Here is an 18,212-nt window from a genome sequence, read left to right on the forward strand (position 1 = left end):
TAACTACACACATGCGCACACGTTCACACATATGCGCACAATAACCGACAGAGCGCTGTTAGCAGACAGCTCCATTATCCCTTTATGGGATTAAATTTAGCGCGGATTAGCCTAATTAGCAGCTGGTAATTCTGGAGGCAGTGGATTTGAACCAGCAACCATCCGTGACGGCTGCTCTCAGCACGCCATAATGTTCTGTTACACTGAATAATGTTTCATGCTATAGAATATAGATAGAATATATAACTAGAAAATTTCCTCTCGGGAAATTTTGAATGGGCCACGGGAGCTACTGCGGGTTGTGCCATCTCTGTCAACATGGGAATCAAACCCACGATCTTAAGGTCAAGACAGAGCTGATCAGACAGACACATGATCATCTTTCTATAAGCACTGATATGGAGGAGCTGTAACCACATTAGGTTACCTGTGTGTGTGTGTGTGTGTGTGTGTGTGTGTGTGTGTGTGTGTGTGTGTGTGTGTGTGTGTGTGTGACTGTAATCACATGAAGCTGGTTCTAGAGTCTGTGTGTGTGTGTGACTATGAGCTGCATCCTGTGTCAGTCTGATTTAGCTGTGTCTGTGTTTATAAACATTTAAACGAGCGCCAGGTGGATTGTTTATGAAGTTAACGAGCTCTGGCCTGAGGATCAAAGAGGTTACCACGGCGATAGGGGCCCCCGCAGGCTGAGACAGACAGAAACGTGGAGAAAAAGAGCCATTTTCTGCCTCTAAACCGGTCTCACATTTAGGCTTAGCATGACAAAACGGTAACTCCTATCAGAACAAAACACAGATCAACGTTGCTCTAAGGACTTACTGAAAATTTCGGTACGATTTGGTGTTTCTACAGTAAATATTTTGGCGACGCTGGCAGTTTTAAAACATCAGGCCGTTCTGCTCCTCTCAGAAAATATTTGTATTGGACTCAATGAGGAGCAGAGACAGACGTGGCCGCACTCAGAGGCTGATTCTGTCAATTCTGTAAGTCTCTCTGATATTTTGAGCACATGACATGAGAGATAACAAGTTTGTCTTACAAATTCTGAAAAAATTATGTCTGTAGAGTGTAAATTGTGGCCGTGCTGACAGTTTATCCAGAAAAAATACAGAATGTTTCTTCACTCTCTCCCACTCTAACCGATGATGTCACGCACTCTGACACGAACATTCCATGCAATACACACCCATTATAAACTCATAATTTCTCCAAAAATGATCATGGTCATTGATCAGGGATTGATCAAAAACTATATGACCTATCAAAACGTGGAGTAATACGACAATACACAAGACTTGTGTCTACTGTTTAAAGTTTAAATGGAGTCTCTAGGTGAAAGTATGCCTGAGCAGTAGACGTTTGTTAAACTCCAATGATTGGTCTTTTTCGCTCTTTTTTTTTCCGCCCGTCCCATTGACTTACATGCAAAATTTTTGCGCAGTTTTTCGCGACTATGTCGCGAAAAATTCGTACACTGTTGAGAAAAGTAATAGCACACTGATCCCGATCAGGACACACGTTTTGATATATAATTTGGCCTGCAACTCGAACCGAAAGTTGGCCGGAAGTGGAAAAATAACTAGAAAAAACATTTCCAAGAATGGAAATGGTGTGAATGCTTCCAGCAATGCTGAATGAGCTGAAGAAATTGTTGAAAGAAAGAAAGAAAGAAAGATTGAAACAAGAGAGAAAAAAGAAAAGGACAGAAAGAAAGAAAGAAAGAATCAAACAAACAAAGAAGTAAAAAGACAGAAATGGAGTGAAAGAAAGAAAGAAAGAAAAAAGAAAGAAAGAAAGAAATGGAGTAAAAACAAAGGAAGAGAAAAGGAGTAGAAAGAAAGAAAGAAACAATCAAACAAACAAAGAGGTAAAAAGACAGAAATGGAGTGAAAGAAAGAAAAAAGAAAGAAATAGAGTAAAAACAAAGGAAGAGAAAAGGAGTAGAAAGAAAGAAAGAAAGAAAGAAACAATCAAACAAACAAAGAGGTAAAAAGACAGAAATGGAGTGAAAGAAAGAAAGAAAGAAAGAAATGGAGTAAAAACAAAGGAAGAGAAAAGGAATAGAAAGAAAGAAAGAAACAATCAAACAAACAAAGTAAAAAGACAGAAATGGAGTGAAAGAAAGAAAGAAAGAAGAAAAAGAGAGAGGGGGATGATAGATAGAAAGAGGTAGATGGATGGATGGATGGATAGAGAGGGAAGGATAGAAAAAGTTACGTAAAATACAAATGAAGGAGTAGAAGAAAGAAAGAAGGAGACAGAGGGGTAGATAGATAGATAGATAGATAGATAGATAGATAGATAGATAGATAGATAGATAGATAGATAGATAGATAGATAGATAGATAGATAGATAGGACACATGTTAAAAGCTGCATCCTATGTCCTAGGCTCCACCTGTAATTGTACTACTATTAATAGAGTTGGAAAGACTAAACGTCTGAACTTAAATTCATGAGAAAAATATAAATTGTTGGAGATGTTTACATCAAAAGTATAAAATAATTGAGAGCCTGATGAATTTGAGCTGAAAACCTGTGTGTGTGTGTGTGTGTCTGGGTGTGTGAGTCTGGCGGTCTCTCTGTCTGTGTGTACATGTGCAGAAAGTAAAACTGTTGATAAGCGCCACAGAACTCCTCTCTCCCTAATGATCTGATTGATTACACCTGTGTGGCAGCCTGCCCTCAGAAGTTACCATGGCGACTACCATGCTTACGTTTTACTGTGTGGAACAGTGTTGTGTTTGTGTGTTTGTCTGTTTGTGTATGTGTGCATGTGTGACTGTGTGTGAGCGTCTGTGTGTGTCTGTCTGTGTGAGTGTGATGCCTGTGTTTGTGCGTGGACATCCTCTGTCAGTCTGGTTTATCATGTGTGTGTGTGGGGCTGTGTTTAAAAACATCTTAACGAGCGGCCAGGCTGCAGCTGCACTGTTAGACTTTGATAACGAGCTGGCCCCAACAGCTGGCCACTGCACACAGAGCAGAGCAGAGCAGAGAGATTTGAGCTCTGTGCAGCTTCCCAAAACAGCCCAGTAAAAGAGAACCGTAACTCTTATCAGAATGTGGTCTGACTACTGGGGCAAGGAGACCTTCCTGAGCGAGCCAATGTGCATTAAATGTTTGTAGGGCAAAAACTTTTCTTGCCGTCGCAAGGTAGAAAAGGGGGGCATTTCTGTTTTTCTAAAAAAATCTGCTCCTACTTTTATATTGAAGTGGATGAGCCACTGGAGCGGGTCTAGCTGCACAATTAGGCTCATAGAGACAATTCTGTAAGTCTGTCTGCTGTTTTGAGCACATCAGATGAGACACGACAAGTGTGGCTACAAACCGGTGAGGAAATCATGTGTCTAGAGTTTAATTTGTGGCCGTGCTGGCAATTTATCCAGAAAAAATCCTGAATGTTTTTTCGATCCCTCTCACTCTAACGATGATGTCACTCACTCTAAGCCCTGCTCGTTAAGCGCAATACACAACCATTATAAAGCTGGATTTTGTCGAAAATTTTAATGATTTTAAAACAGCCAAATACCTAAAAACTGTTGAAGATATCAATAAGCTGAGTAATATGTGAATAGATTAAAAGTTTGTCTACAGTTTAAAAGTGAAATGGAGTCTGTGGGAGAAAGTATGCTGAAGTTTTAGAGGTTCAAAGTAGTAAGAAGATTTTAAAAGTTTGAAGATGTTTTCAATGCATTCCTATGGGAAAAAAATTGCAGAAAAAGTTAAATATTTTAAAAAGTATAAATAGTTAAAAAGAGAAAAGTAATGCCGATAAAGTTCAAAAAAAGCTGCACGTTTTGATATATGAATTGTTGAAATCGCACAAAGTATGAAGGACTAGTTTAAAACCGTAGAAAGGCGGAAAGTAGTAAGAACTAGAAAAAGCATTTCCAAGAATGGAAATGGTGTGACTGCTGATAGCAACTGAACGCTGTTGCAGAATTAGCAAATAGTGCAAGCAGTGATCACCATACAAATGTTTGACCAAGGTCGGACTCAAACCCACAACCTCATGGTCATTAGACTTCCACTCTGCCTCTAGGCCACGGTGCACACACAGTTGCAGAGACTGTTGTCTGTTAATGATCTGCACACTGTCAACATCAAGAAAGCTTGAGAGTCAAGCTTGAATGACTTAGAATGAAAATGTCTGTGAATTTCAGGCTGAGCACTAACCATATGGCCACAGAGAACCTGAGTTACAATGAGCTTTATACTATGAGGAATCAAAGACTGTCCAATGACAGCTGAATAATTGGAATCAAAAGTCAAGCAATGAAGTGAAAAGACTGAGGCAGGAATCGAACCCATGACCATATGATCACTAAACCTTTACTCTGCCACTCGGCTACAGAGAGCACACTGCTTTCAAAACTGTTGTCATTCATTGTAATGTGATGATGTGCTGCAAACTGGTACGAGTAATCAAGGAGATAACAAACACCTGTAACCAATTGAAGGCGGGGGAGGAGAGCAGAATTCAACATAACATAACAAGAGTTCTTCCCTTGGATTCGAACCAGTGACCTTAGGGTTGGCAAGCAGTTACCATAACCCCTACACTACAGTGGAGTTGTCAAGAAGAGAGGTTGAGACTTTGATGAATGTGAGATTTTTTGTGAAAAAGTTAAATATTTTAAAAAGTATAAATAGTTAAAAAGAGAAAAGTAATGCCGATAAAGTTCAAAAAAAGCTGCACGTTTTGATATATGAATTGTTGAAATAGCACAAAGTATGAAGGACTAGAAGAAGACCGTAAAAAGGCGGAAGAAAATGGCCAAACAGAAGAACAATAGTGTGACTGCTTCAGCAGTCACACTAATAAAAACTAGAAAAGGCATTTCCAAGAATGGAAATGGTGTGACTGCTGACAGCAGCTGAACGCTGTTGCAGAATTAGCAAATAGTGCAAGCAGTGATCACCATACAAAAGTTTGACCAAGGTCGGACTCGAACCCACAACCTCATGGTCAATAAACTTCCACTCTGCCTCTAGGCCACAGTGCACACACAGTTGCAGAGACTGTTGTCTGTTGATGAGCTGCACTCTGTCTCACTCTGACATCAAGAAAGCTTGAGAGTCAAGCTTGAATGACTTAGAATGAAAATTTCTGTGAATAATTGTTATTGAGGCAAGATTTGAACCAGTAACCTTCAGGTCTCCAGCTCAGCAAGCTAACCACTAGGCTACAGGCAGAGACAGTATGTGAGTGGCAAAGAAAACCTTTAATAAGAGGATCACTGGCTCCTGCTTAAAAAAAAAAGGTAAGGAAAGTGCAGAAATTATAGCCTGGCTCTCGTCAGACCCTTGTAGCTACGCTCAGCTCCGCACAAGGGTCTGGGACTGCTCCATAGGCGATTCATTTCAGAAGGCGGGGCCTTGTAAAAAAAATCTTGTATGTGATTGGATAAACCACTTGTCCGTTATCTTGTTGACGTGCTACTTCAGCCACTCACTGCGAGCCGCCATTGTTGTTTGACTCAAACAGTCGCTTCAGCGCTACGTCACACCTCAGAAAGTCCCGCCCGGCGATCCTGATTGGTTCATTATTTTTTGCTCCGGGGAAGAAGTTTGCATTGGCCTCGAGTCCAGACCCTTGTGCGGAGCTGAGCGTAGCGCCTCTGGCGTAGCTTTGCGGAACTACAAGGGTCTGACGAGAGCCAGGCTACAGAAATTAGCCACACCAAGTAAGACTTAGAATGAAAATTTCTGTGAATTTCAGGCTGAGAGCAGCAGTTTCAACATGAAGCAAGTTATCAGAAGTCAACAGAGGACGACTGGGAAAATAATTCACTATAATTGTTGATGAGGCAAGATTTGAACCAGTAATCGAACCCACAACCTCATGATCACTAAACCTTTACTCTGCCACTTCACCACAGAGAGCACAGACATAAGCATGTTGCCATTGTAATGTGATGATGTGCAGAGAGCTCCCTGGCTGCATTTAAAAAATATTTAAAATTATTATCTAAGTCTCTTTGCATTTTTGACCAGAATTTTAGCCAGAAGACAAGTGTGGCTACAAAACTGGAGAAAATAATTTGTCTAGAGTTTAATTTGCAGAAAAAGTTTAATATTTTAAAAAGTATAAATAGTTAAAAAGAGAAAAGTAACGCCGATAAAGTTCAAAAAAAGCTGCACGTTTTGATATATGAATTGTTGAAATAGCACAACACCTAACACACTAACCATATGGCCACAGAGAACCTGAGTTACAATGAGCTTTATACTATGAGGAATCAAAGACTGTCCAATGACAGCTGAATAATTGGAATCAAAAGTCAAGCAATGATGTGAAATGACTGAGGCAGGAATCGAACCCGTGACCATATGATCACTAAGCCTTTACTCTGCCACTCGGCTACAGAGAGCACACTGCTTTCAAGACTGTTGTCATTCATTGTAATGTGATGATGTGCTGCAAACTGGTACGAGTAATCAAGGAGATAACAAACACCTGTAACCAATTGAAGGCGGGGGAGGAGAGCAGAATTCAACATAACATAACAAGAATTTTTCTCTTGGATTCGAACCAGTGACCTTAGGATTGGCAAGCAGTTACCCTAACCCCTACACTACAGTGGAGTTGTCAAGAAGAGAGGTTGAGACTTTGATGAATGTGAGATTTTTCAATGATGCTTAAAACAAAAAGAAATTAGTATAAATTAGCCACACCAAGTAAGAAGAGGACTTTTTTGTGACCTGTGACTATTTTTTGGTGAATTAAAATGAATTAAAAAGCACTTAACAGCAAGTTACAAAGTTGAGCTCCTTCTCCTGCTGATGTGAAAAAAATGCATTGAGCTGAATGAGAGCAGAGAGCTCCCTGGCTGCATTTAAAAAATATTTAAAATTATTATCTAAGTCTCTCTGCATTTTTGACCAGAATTTTAGCCAGAAGACAAGTGTGGCTACAAAACTGGAGAAAATAATTTGTCTAGAGTTTAATTTGTGGCCGTGCTGACAGTTTAGCCAGAAAAACTCTAGAATGTTTTTTTGCCTCTCTACACTCTAGCTCTGCTCGTTAGACGCAATACACACACATTATAAAGCTGAAAAAAATCAGAAAAAGTTAAATATTTGAAAAAGTATAAATAGTTAAAAAGAGAAAAGTAATGCAGATAAAGTTCAAAAGAAGCTGCACGTTTTGATATATGAATTGTTGAAATAGCACAAAGTATGAAGGACTAGAAGAAGACCGTAAAAAGGCGGAAGAAAATGGCCAAACAGAAGAACAATAGTGTGACTGCTTCAGCAGTCACACTAATAAAAGAGAATAAAGATTTGAATAACAATAGTGTGAATGCTTCCAGCATTCACACTAACTAGAAAAAACATTTCCAAGAATGGAAATGGTGTGAATGCTGGAAGCAATGCTGAATGAGCTGAAGAAATTGTTGAAAGAAAGAAAGAAAGAAAGATTGAAACAAGAGAGAAAAAAGAAAAGGACAGAAAGAAAGAAAGAAAGAAAGAAAGAAAGAAAGAAAGAATCAAACAAACAAAGAAGTAAAAAGACAGAAATGGAGTGAAAGAAAGAAAGAAAGAAATGGAGTAAAAACAAAGGAAGAGAAAAGGAGAAGAAAGAAAGAAAGAAAGAAAGAAAGAATCAAACAAAGAAGTAAAAAGACAGAAATGGAGTGAAAGAAAGAAAGAAAGAAAGAAAGAAAGAAAGAAAGAAAGAAAGAAAGAAAGAAAGAAAGAAATGGAGTAAAAACAAAGGAAGAGAAAAGGAATAGAAAGAAAGAAACAATCAAACAAACAAAGAAGTAAAAAGACAGAAATGGAGTGAAAGAAAGAAAGAAAGAAAGAAAGAAAGAAAGAAAGAAAGAAAGAAAGAAAGAAAGAAAGAAATGGAGTAAAAACAAAGGAAGAGAAAAGGAGTAGAAAGAAAGAAAGAATCAAACAAACAAAGAAGTAAAAAGACAGAAATGGAGTGAAAGAAAGAAAGAAAGAAAGAAAGAAAGAAATGGAGTAAAAACAAAGGAAGAGAAAAGGAATAGAAAGAAAGAAAGAAACAATCAAACAAACAAAGAAGTAAAAAGACAGAAATGGAGTGAAAGAAAGAAAGAAAGAAAGAAAGAAAGAAAGAAAGAAAGAAAGAAAGAAAGAAAGAAAGAAAAAAAGAAGAAAAAGAGAGAGGGGGATGATAGATAGAAAGAGGTGGATGGATGGATGGATGGATGGATGGATGGATGGATGGATGGATGGATGGATAGAGAGGGAAGGATATAAAAAGTTACGTAAAATACAAATGAAGGAGTAGAAGAAAGAAAGAAAGAAAGAAAGAAAGAAAGAAAGAAAAAAAGGAGACAGAGGGGTTAAAAAATAGGGAGGGGTATAGATAGATAGATAGATAGATAGATAGATAGATAGATAGATAGATAGATAGATAGATAGATAGATAGATAGGACACATGTTAAAAGCTGCATCCTATGTCCTAGGCTCCACCTGTAATTGTACTACTATTAATAGAATTGGAAAGACTAAACGTCTGAACTTAAATTCATGAGAAAAATATAAATTGTTGGAGATGTTTACATCAAAAGTATAAAATAATTGAGAGCCTGATGAATTTGAGCTGAAAACCTGTGTGTGTGTGTGTGTGTGTGTGTGAGTCTGACGGTCTCTCTGTCTGCGTGTACATGTGCAGAAAGTAAAACTGTTAAGCGCCACAAAACTCCTCTCTCCCTAATGATCTGATTGATTGGCAGCCTGCCCTCAGAAGTTGCCATGACGACTACCATGCTTATATTTTACTGTGTGGAACAGTGTTGTGTTTGTGTGTTTGTCTGTTTGTGTATGTGTGTGTGTGTGTGACTGTGTGTGAGCGTCTGTGTGTGTCTGTCTGTGTGAGTGTGATGCCTGTGTTTGTGCGTGGACATCCTCTGTCAGTCTGGTTTATCATGTGTGTGTGTGGGGCTGTGTTTAAAAACATCTTAACGAGCGGCCAGGCTGCACCTGACCTGTTCTATTTATAGACTTTGATAACGAGTTGGCCCCAACAGCTGGACCAACTGCACACAGAGCAGAGCAGAGCAGAGAGATTTGTGCTCTGAGCAGCTTCCCAAAACAGCCCAGAAAAAGAGAACCGTACCTCTTATTAGAATGTGGTCCTCCTGACCATCTGGGCAAGCAGACCTTCCTGAGCACATTGATGTGCATTAAATGTTTGTAGGGCAAAAACTTTTCTCAGGGTCGCAAGGTAGAAAAGGGGGGCATTTCTGCTTTTCTAAAAAAATCAGCTCCTACTTTTATATTGAAGTGGATGAGCCACTGGAGCGGGTCTAGCTGCACAATTAGGCTCACTGAGACAATTCTGTAAGTCTGTCTGCTGTTTTGAGCACATTAAATGAGACACAACAAGTGTGGCTACAAACCGGTGAGGAAATCATGTGTCTAGAGTTTAATTTGTGGCCGTGCTGGCAATTTATCCAGAAAAAATCCTGAATGTTTTTTCGATCCCTCTCACTCTAACGATGATGTCACTCACTCTGACCCAACCCCATACACACTCATTGAAAAGTGTGAAATTTGTCAGAAATCCTCATGTGCTTTTAAAGGATTTATCTCAAAAACGGTGCAAGCTATGAAAAAGTTGTAAATACAGGATGAATACATTAGAAGTTTGTCTACAGCTCAGAATTTGAATGAAGTCTCTAGCTGAAAGTATGTGGACGCTTTAAAGGCTGAAAGAAGTAAGAAGATTTGAAGAGTTTCAAGACTGTTCCAATGCATTCTCTATGGGGAAAAAAAAATCAGAAATAGTTGAATATTGCAAAAAGTATGAATAGTTGAAAAGAGAAAAGACATAGCACACCTGTCCCGAAAAGGCTGAACATTTTGATATTTGAATTGTTGAAATAGCACAAAGTATGAAGGACTAGTTACATGACAAAGAAAGGCAGAAAATGGCCGAACCGAATAACAATAGTGTGAATGCTTCCAGCATTCACACTAACTAGGAAAAAATCCACACAATAACAGTAGTGCCCGGTGCGATTGCCCGTGGCCCTAATAAGTTTCACTGTTGCAGCACAGTCCCATCAACCTACCACAGACCAATAGAAAGCCTACACAGTGAATATTATTATAAATAAGAATAATATTATTACCACATAATAATATGATTCTTATTTGAATATGAATGTACAATAATGGTCCAAAATTTTGGGACAATTAAATTTTCCAGTTTTTATTGAAAATTCAGCCTTTCAAGTCGACTGAATAACATAAATGGATTTTTCATTCTTCATACAATTCAAGATAAACAATATTTATAATTGTCGGTGCAAGCTATTTTTAGAACGGTGGAGCAGAGCCGTGAGCTGCTCAGAGCTACGCTACGGAGGCTCATGGGAAATCTTGGTTTCCCTCATCAAACTCATCAAATACACAATCCAACAACTCCAAAACGCTCTGGTGGACAAGTTGTGACCTGCACATTCACCAAGCTTTATTGAAAATTCAGCCTTTCAAGTCAACTGAATAACATAAATGGATTTTTCATTTTTCATACAATTCAAGATAAACAATATTTATATCTGAATTTGAAATTGAAATATTAATGTGGTATTTCTGTGTGTGTGTGTGTGTGTGTGTGTCTCTCAGACAGCGATGGTCTGGGTATCAGTATCATAGGCATGGGTGCAGGAGCTGATATGGGTCTGGAGAAACTGGGGATTTTTGTTAAGACGGTAACTGAAGGTGGAGCCGCGCAGAGAGACGGAAGGTAGGGTCTACTGTTCTCTACACACGCTTCACACAGCCGCTCTGTTCTAGTGCATTCCTATGCTTGTTTGCTTCTGCTTTGTCTTTGTGGTAGTGAGAGAGGAGACGACTGTTATGTGTTATGTGCAAAGCTGAATTTGAGACATGTTCAGTCAGGTTAGCTGGAGGTGATGCTCCCGAAGGACCAGTCTTGTCTCGTAGGTCGTCGACGAGACGATGGCCATGTGAGAGACGGATGCAGTCAAGGGCATGGGTTGTTTTTGTTAGCAGACAGTTGGATATGTCAGAAGTCCAACCAACAACCTCCAGGATGTAAATATGAAGCTAACGTGGTCGTGCATGAACAGTTAAAGGGATAGTAGCATTTTTTTAAGTGGGGTTGTATGATCTACAAATAGCTCCTAAGTCCTTTAATTGCAGTAGAAGACTCTCTGCACTCTTCCCGTTAGCAACGCCAGACCATAGCCCACCCCAGAGATTTACAACATACAGTGTTGTGAACAGACCCAAAGTAACGGCCTATTTTCGCAGCCTAAAAGAGGTTTTACCTGAAAAAAAAAAACACAGTTCCATTGTTCGCTATAATATGATTTTTCCAGCCCCTCAAAGTGCAGGAAAAACGCTTTAAAAACTTTTTAAAAATGCTACTATCCCTTTAATGTCCTCTGTCATGACTACATTAATCTTTATTTACAATAAACAGGAAAATCTGAGTGATGAAAGTCACATTTTTGCAGTTAGCAAATTTGCAAACTTCCCCAATGTTGATTTATTGCCCGTTAAAATTCTGAGTCAAAGTGATAGATATTTGTCTCCATGTATGTTATAAATAAGAAAACAATGTGTTTTTAATGCTTCACTTCTGCCTTGGTCAAACATTCCTCTGTTTGTCGTTGTGTGTGTGTGTGTGTGTGTGTGTGTGCGTGTGTGTGTGAAGGATCATGGTGAATGATCTGATAGTGGAGGTGGATGGGACCAGCCTGGTCGGTGTCACCCAGAGCTTTGCTGCCTCTGTCCTACGCAACACCACCGGCACCGTCAGGTCTGTCAGACACACACTCGATAGTGTGTTTTTTGATTTGCTCAACTTACGCAAACAAATGTGCATTTACATATTTGGAGATTTAGAAGGTTATATATTTTTGCAGATTTGTGATAAAGTGACATATTTTTCAGGTTTTTCTTTGGTGTGTGCTGACATTTTCAGGTTTGTGTTTTGTGCATTTTTCGTTCTCAGGTGTGCAGTTTGCTGGTTTGTGTTTGTTAAATTTTGAATGCTCTAGTGTTTGTGTGAAATGTTTTCAGGTTTGCATAGCTGTGTGTTATCGGTTTCTTAACTTGATTGATTTTGAATTTTCTCAGGTTTTTTAATTGATGCATGTTGACTGTTTTCCAGGTTTGTGATTGGCCGGGAGAAGCCGGGGGAGCAGAGCGAGGTGGCTCAGCTGATCCAGCAGACCCTGGAACAGGAGCGATGGCAGAGAGAGATGATGGAGCAGAGATACAAGCAGTACATGGATGAGGATGAGGAGGTACGTGCTAAGTCCAACACAACATAGGCTACGCACAAACACACACAAGATTGAATAAAACATGACAGTTCAGATGCTCTGGTGTGTGCTCACAACATCCTCGGCCGACGTTGCTGCGTTTCATTATGGATCTGATCAGCTGCAGGAAATCAAAAGCAGGATGACTGACAGAGAGGAAAGAATGAGCTGGACAGATGGATATTGCGTTGTGTGTACGTGTGTGTGTGTGTGTGTGTGTGTGTGTGTGTGTGTGTGTGTGTGTGTGTGTGTTTCTGCGTGTGTGTTTGTGTGACAAAATGTCGTCTGTGTGCCACCACGTGGCCTGTGGTTTCAAACTCGGTCCAACTTCTCCATCTTGTGGTCAGAGAGGGGAACAAACAGCTGGCTGCTGTAAAGTAAGTGAGGATGGCCTGTGTATTGGAGGTTATAACCAGCATCAAAGCAGCCACCAACCTCACATATAGGCAAGGCAAGGCAAGGCAATTTTATTTGTATAGCCCGTTTTTTACAAACAGTTTGTCTCAAAGGGCTTTACATGGCATCACAACAACATCCTCTGCCCTTAGACCCTCACATCCACTGAGGAAAAACTCCATGGAAAACCCTTTTAACAGGGAAAAACCGGAGAAACCTCAGGGTGAGCAACAGAGGAGGGATCCCTCACCCAGGACGGACAGACAAGAAAACAATTTATAGTACATATAGGCATATAGGCTATATATTACATATAGGCTACTATCCATGTTGGATTTGGGGACTTTGTTTCTTGTGACCTCAGTAGACTATTTGTAAAAACACTTGCTCCACTCCAGCCTTCCTGAACATTTCCAAAGAGCTCATTATGAAAACATCAGAATTTCTAATAAATCAATTTCAAGAACCCAATCAAATTCTTGACTTGTAAAATATATTAATAATAATTCATGGTGCACCTTGTATGTAGAATATTTATTTAAAGGGCTCTTGGGGATTGTCAGAGAGGGATTCAGTAGGCTAATGGTCAACATTATAATAATAATAATAACTAGAAAATTTCCTCTCGGGAAATTTTGAATGGGCCACGGCTACTGCCGATTTTGCCATCTCTGTCAACATGGGAATCAAACCCACGATCTTAAGGTCAAGACAGAGCTGATCAGACAGACACATGATCATCTTTCTATAAGCACTGATATGGAGGAGCTGTAATCACATTAGGTTAACTGTGTGTGTGTGTGTGTGTGTGTGTGTGTGTGTGTGTGTGTGTGTGTGTGTGTGTGTGTGTGTGTGTGTGTGTGTGTGTGTGTGTGTGTGTGTGTGTGTGTGTGTGTGTGTGTGTGTGTGTGTGTGTGTGTGTGTGTGTGTGTGTGTGTGTGTGTGTGTGTGTGTGTATCTTGTGTAATAGGGCCAGGACTCAATTAAAACAATTAATCTAATTAATTAGAGGCTTTGTAATTAATGAATCGCAATTAATTGCATTTTAATCGCATATAAATATTTGACCTGAGAACAGTGAGAAGCATTTTTTTCACATGGATTTTAGTATACCATTGAATGACTGAATAGCTTAAGCAACAAAACATTGTTTTTTTTTTCAAGGTGGTACTTAACCAAGACCAACATGCAAATTATCGATTAATTCATTAATCGATATTTGATACAGATTTAAATGGTCTTTCCTGCCAATACACTATGATGATTACTGTAGTATTTAACTAGGCTACATAAATCACAGTAGCATAAACTGATTTGTTGAACGGACCAGGTGATGGGCTGACTGGTCCTGTCTAACTTCTGTGTACTGGGTGCCATTGTGCAGGGTGTTAAGGCAGCCTTCCTCCACTGCAGTCCCTATGGTCCTGGACCCTCTGGCTGGTGGGGTGGGCTGCTTTCAGCTGGGGGGGACTCTATCAGCTGCTCCCACGAGAGGCATTTGACGCATTTGACACCAACAAGGTTTAACTTTAAAACCAGATTAAATCATGGGTTAAGTTTAAATTCTGTTGCACGTTAACTGTGTTTTAATCACATGAAGGTGTGTGTGTGTTTGTGTGTGTGTGTGTGTGTGACTGTAATCACATGAAGCTGGCTCTAGAGTCTGTGTGTGTGTGTGTGTGTGTGACTGACTTGACACATAGTTAGTTAGTAGCTGCATCCTGTGTCAGTCTGATTTAGCTGTGTCGGTGTTTATAAACATTTAAACGAGCGCCAGGTGGATTGTTTATGAAGTTAACGAGCTCTGGCCTGAGGATCAAAGAGGTTACCACGGCGATAGGGGCCCCCGCAGGCTCAGACAGACAGAAACGTGGAGAAAAAGAGCCATTTTCTGCCTCTGCACCGGTCTCACATTTAGGCTTAGCGTGACAAAACGGTAACTCCTATCAGAAGAAAACACAGATCAACGTTGCTCTAAGGACTTACTGAAAATTTTGGTACGATTTGGTGTTTCTACAGTAAATATTTTGGCGACGCTGGCAGTTTTAAAACATCAGGCCGTTCGGCTTCTCTCAGAAAATATTTGTATTGGAGTCAATGAGGAGCAGAGACAGATGTGGCCGCACTTAGAGGCTCAGAGTTTAAATTCTGTAAGTCACTCTGATATTTTGAGCAGATGATGAGTGACAGGACAAGTTTGTCTTACAAATTCTGAAAAAATTATGTGTGTAGAGTGTAAATTGTGGCCGGGCCGAGTTTGGAAAGAGAAAAAATCTGGAGTTTTTCTGGCATCTCTCCCACTCTAACCGATGATGTCACGCACTCTGACACGAACATTCCGTCCAATACACACCCATTATAATCTCATAATTTCTCCAAAAATGATCATGGTCATTGAACAGGGATTGATCAAAAACTATATGACCTATCAAAACGTGGAGTAATACGCCAATACACAAGACTTGTGTCTACTGTTTAAAGTTTAAATGGAGTCTCTAGGTGAAAGTATGCCTGAGCAGTAGACATTTGTTAAACTCAAATGATTGGTCTTTTTCGCTCTTTTTTTTTCGCCCGTTCCATTGACTTCAATGCAAAATTTTGCACAGTTTGTAAACTGTTGAGAAAAGTAATAGCATACCGATCCCGATCAAACTGCACATTTTGATATATAATTTGTCCTGCAACTGCAGGACTAGTAGTGAATCAAAAATCGTCCGGAAGATGAAGAAAAAAAAAAAACTAGAAAAAACATTTCCAAGAATGGAAATGGTGTGAATGCTGAAAGCAATGCTGAATGAGCTGAAGAAATTGTTGAAACAATGCTGAATGAGCTGAAGAAAGAAAGAAAGAAAGAAGAAGAAAAGGACAGAAGGAAAGAAAGAAAATGGGAAGGGTAGATGGAGAAAGAAAGAAAGAACAAAAGGACAGAAAGAAAGAAGACACAGAGAGAAGGGTAGATAGAGAAAGAAAAAGGTAAGAAAAACAGAATAATAGAAGATAAAGAGAATAGAGAATGAATGAAAGAGACAGAGGGGTAGTAAGAAAGAAGGAAAGAAATTGGGGTGGATAAATGAAAGAGAGAGATATACAGAGAGCGGTAGAAACAAAGAAAGAAAGAAAGAAAGAAAGAAAGAAAGAAAGAAAGAAAGAAAGGGGGTAGAAATAATGAAAGAGAAAAGGAGTAGAAAGAAAGACAGAACAAAAGAAAGAAACAAAGAAGTAAAAAGAAATGGGGTAAAAGAAAGAAAGAAGAAAAAGAGAGAGGGGGATGATAGATAGAAAGAGGTAGATGGATGGATGGATAGAGAGGGAAAGATAGAAACAAGTTATGTAAAATACAAATGAAGGAGTAAAAGAAAGAAAGAAAAAGAGAGAAAAAAGCGACAAAGGGTTTGAAGATAGATAGATAGATAGATAGATAGATAGATAGATAGATAGATAGATAGATAGATGGATAGATGGATAGATAGATAGGACACATGTTAAAAGCTCCATCCTATGTCCTGGCTCCACCTGTAATTGTACTACTATTAATAGAGTTGGAAAGACTAAACGTCTGAACTTAAATTCATGAGAAAAATATAAATTGTTGGAGAGTTTAGAGTTTAGAGAGTTTATTTATTTAGCACACAAATTTCAATGGTGCAAGGAGGGAGGCTTGTACATAGGTTCCACCCCTATAACAAATTACAACAAGACAAATTTCAATGGCTAACAAATAAACAGATGTTTACATCAAAAGTATAAAATCATTGAGAGGCTGATGAATGTGAGCTGAAAACCTGTGTGTGTGTCTGGGTGTGTGAGTCTGACGGTCTCTCTGTCTGCGTGTACATGTGCAGAAAGTAAAACTGTTAAGCGCCACAGAACTCCTCCCTCCCTAATGATCTGATTGATTAGACCTGCGTGGCAGCCTGCCCTCAGAAGTTACCATGGCGACTCAACTAACTGCTTACATTTTACTGTGTGGAACAGTGTTGTGTTTGTGTGTGTGTTTGTTTGTTTGTTTGTTTGTGTATGTGTGCATGTGTGACTGTGTGTGAGTGTCTGTGTGTGTCTGTCTGTGTGAGTGTGATGCCTGTGTTTGTGCGTGGACATCCTCTGTCAGTCTGGTTTATCATGTGTGTGTGTGGGGCTGTGTTTAAAAACATCTTAACGAGCGGCCAGGCTGCACCTGCACTGTTCTATTTATAGACTTTGATAATGAGCTGGCCGCTACAGCTGGACCAACTGCACACAGAGCAGAGCAGAGCAGAGAGATTTGAGCTCCGTGCAGCTTCCGAAAACAGCCCATAAAAAGAGAACCGTACCTCTTATCAGAATGTGGCCATGACTACTGGGGCAAGGAGACCTTCCTGAGCACATTGATGTGCATTAAATGTTTGTAGGGCAAAAACTTTTCTCAGGGTCGCAAGGTAGAAAAGGGGGGCATTTCTGCTTTTCTAAAAAAAATCAGCTCCTACTTTTATATTGAAGTGGATGAGCCACTGGAGCGGGTCTAGCTGCACAATTAGGCTCACTGAGACAATTCTGTAAGTCTGTCTGCTGTTTTGAGCACATCAGATGAGACACGACAAGTGTGGCTACAAACCGGTGAGGAAATCATGTGTCTAGAATTTAATTTGTGGCCGTGTTGGCAATTTATCCAGAAAAAATCCTGAATGTTTTTTCGATCCCTCTCACTCTAACGATGATGTCACTCACTCTGACCCAACCCCATACACACTCATTGAAAAGTGTGAAATTTGTCAGAAATCCTCATGTGCTTTTAAAGGATTTATCTCAAAAACGGTGCAAGCTATGAAAAAGTTGTACATACAGGATGAATACATTAGAAGTTTGTCTACAGCTCAGAATTTGAATGAAGTCTCTAGCTGAAAGTATGTGGACGCTTTAAAGGCTGAAAGAAGTAAGAAGATTTGAAGAGTTTCAAGACTGTTCCAATGCATTCTCTATGGGGAAAAAAAAATCAGAAATAGTTGAATATTGCAAAAAGTATGAATAGTTGAAAAGAGAAAAGACATAGCACACCTGTCCCGAAAAGGCTGAACATTTTGATGTGAGAATTGCTGAAATAGCACAAAGTATGAAGGACTAGTTAAGTGTCAAAAGTATAAAGAAAATGGCCGAACAGAAGAACAATGCTTCCAGCATTCACACTAACTAGAAAAAGCATTTCCAAGAATGGAAATGGTGTGAATGCTGAAAGCAGCTGAACGCTGTTGCAGAATTAGCAAGTAGTGCAAGCAGTGATCACCATACAAAAGTTTGGCCGAGGTAGGAATCGAACCCACAACCTCATGGTCAGTAGACCGCCACTCTGCAACTGTGTGTGCACTGTGGCCTAGAGGCAAAGACTGTTGTCTGTTGATGAGCTGCACTCTGTCTCACTCTGAAGTTAACGAGCCCAAAGCTGCACCTGTTGGAAACACACTGTGTCAACACCAAGAAAGCTTAAGAGTCAAGCTTGAATGACTGTGAATTTCAGGCTGTGAGCAGCAGTTTCAACATGAAGCAAGTTATCAGAAGTCAACA

At 39.6% G+C, this 18,212-nt stretch overlaps 1 protein-coding gene across 2 annotated transcripts in view; it reads left to right on the plus strand.

The window, feature by feature from the left end:
* LOC146983872 (neurabin-2-like) overlaps positions 1-18,212 on the plus strand; it is an 81,364-nt gene that overhangs the window by 45,056 nt on the left and 18,096 nt on the right. For both annotated transcript variants that reach the window (XM_085785240.1, XM_085785241.1), the window contains exons 7-9: positions 10,612-10,732; positions 11,669-11,773; positions 12,128-12,263. In XM_085785240.1, coding sequence (XP_085641366.1) covers positions 10,612-10,732; positions 11,669-11,773; positions 12,128-12,263 — 362 coding nt within the window. The remainder of the gene's footprint in view (positions 1-10,611; positions 10,733-11,668; positions 11,774-12,127; positions 12,264-18,212) is intronic.

The sequence above is a fragment of the Trachurus japonicus genome, chromosome 8 (assembly GCF_045865225.1).
Source record: "Trachurus japonicus isolate A0001 chromosome 8, Traja_1.0".
Lineage (NCBI taxonomy): Eukaryota > Metazoa > Chordata > Actinopteri > Carangiformes > Carangidae > Trachurus > Trachurus japonicus.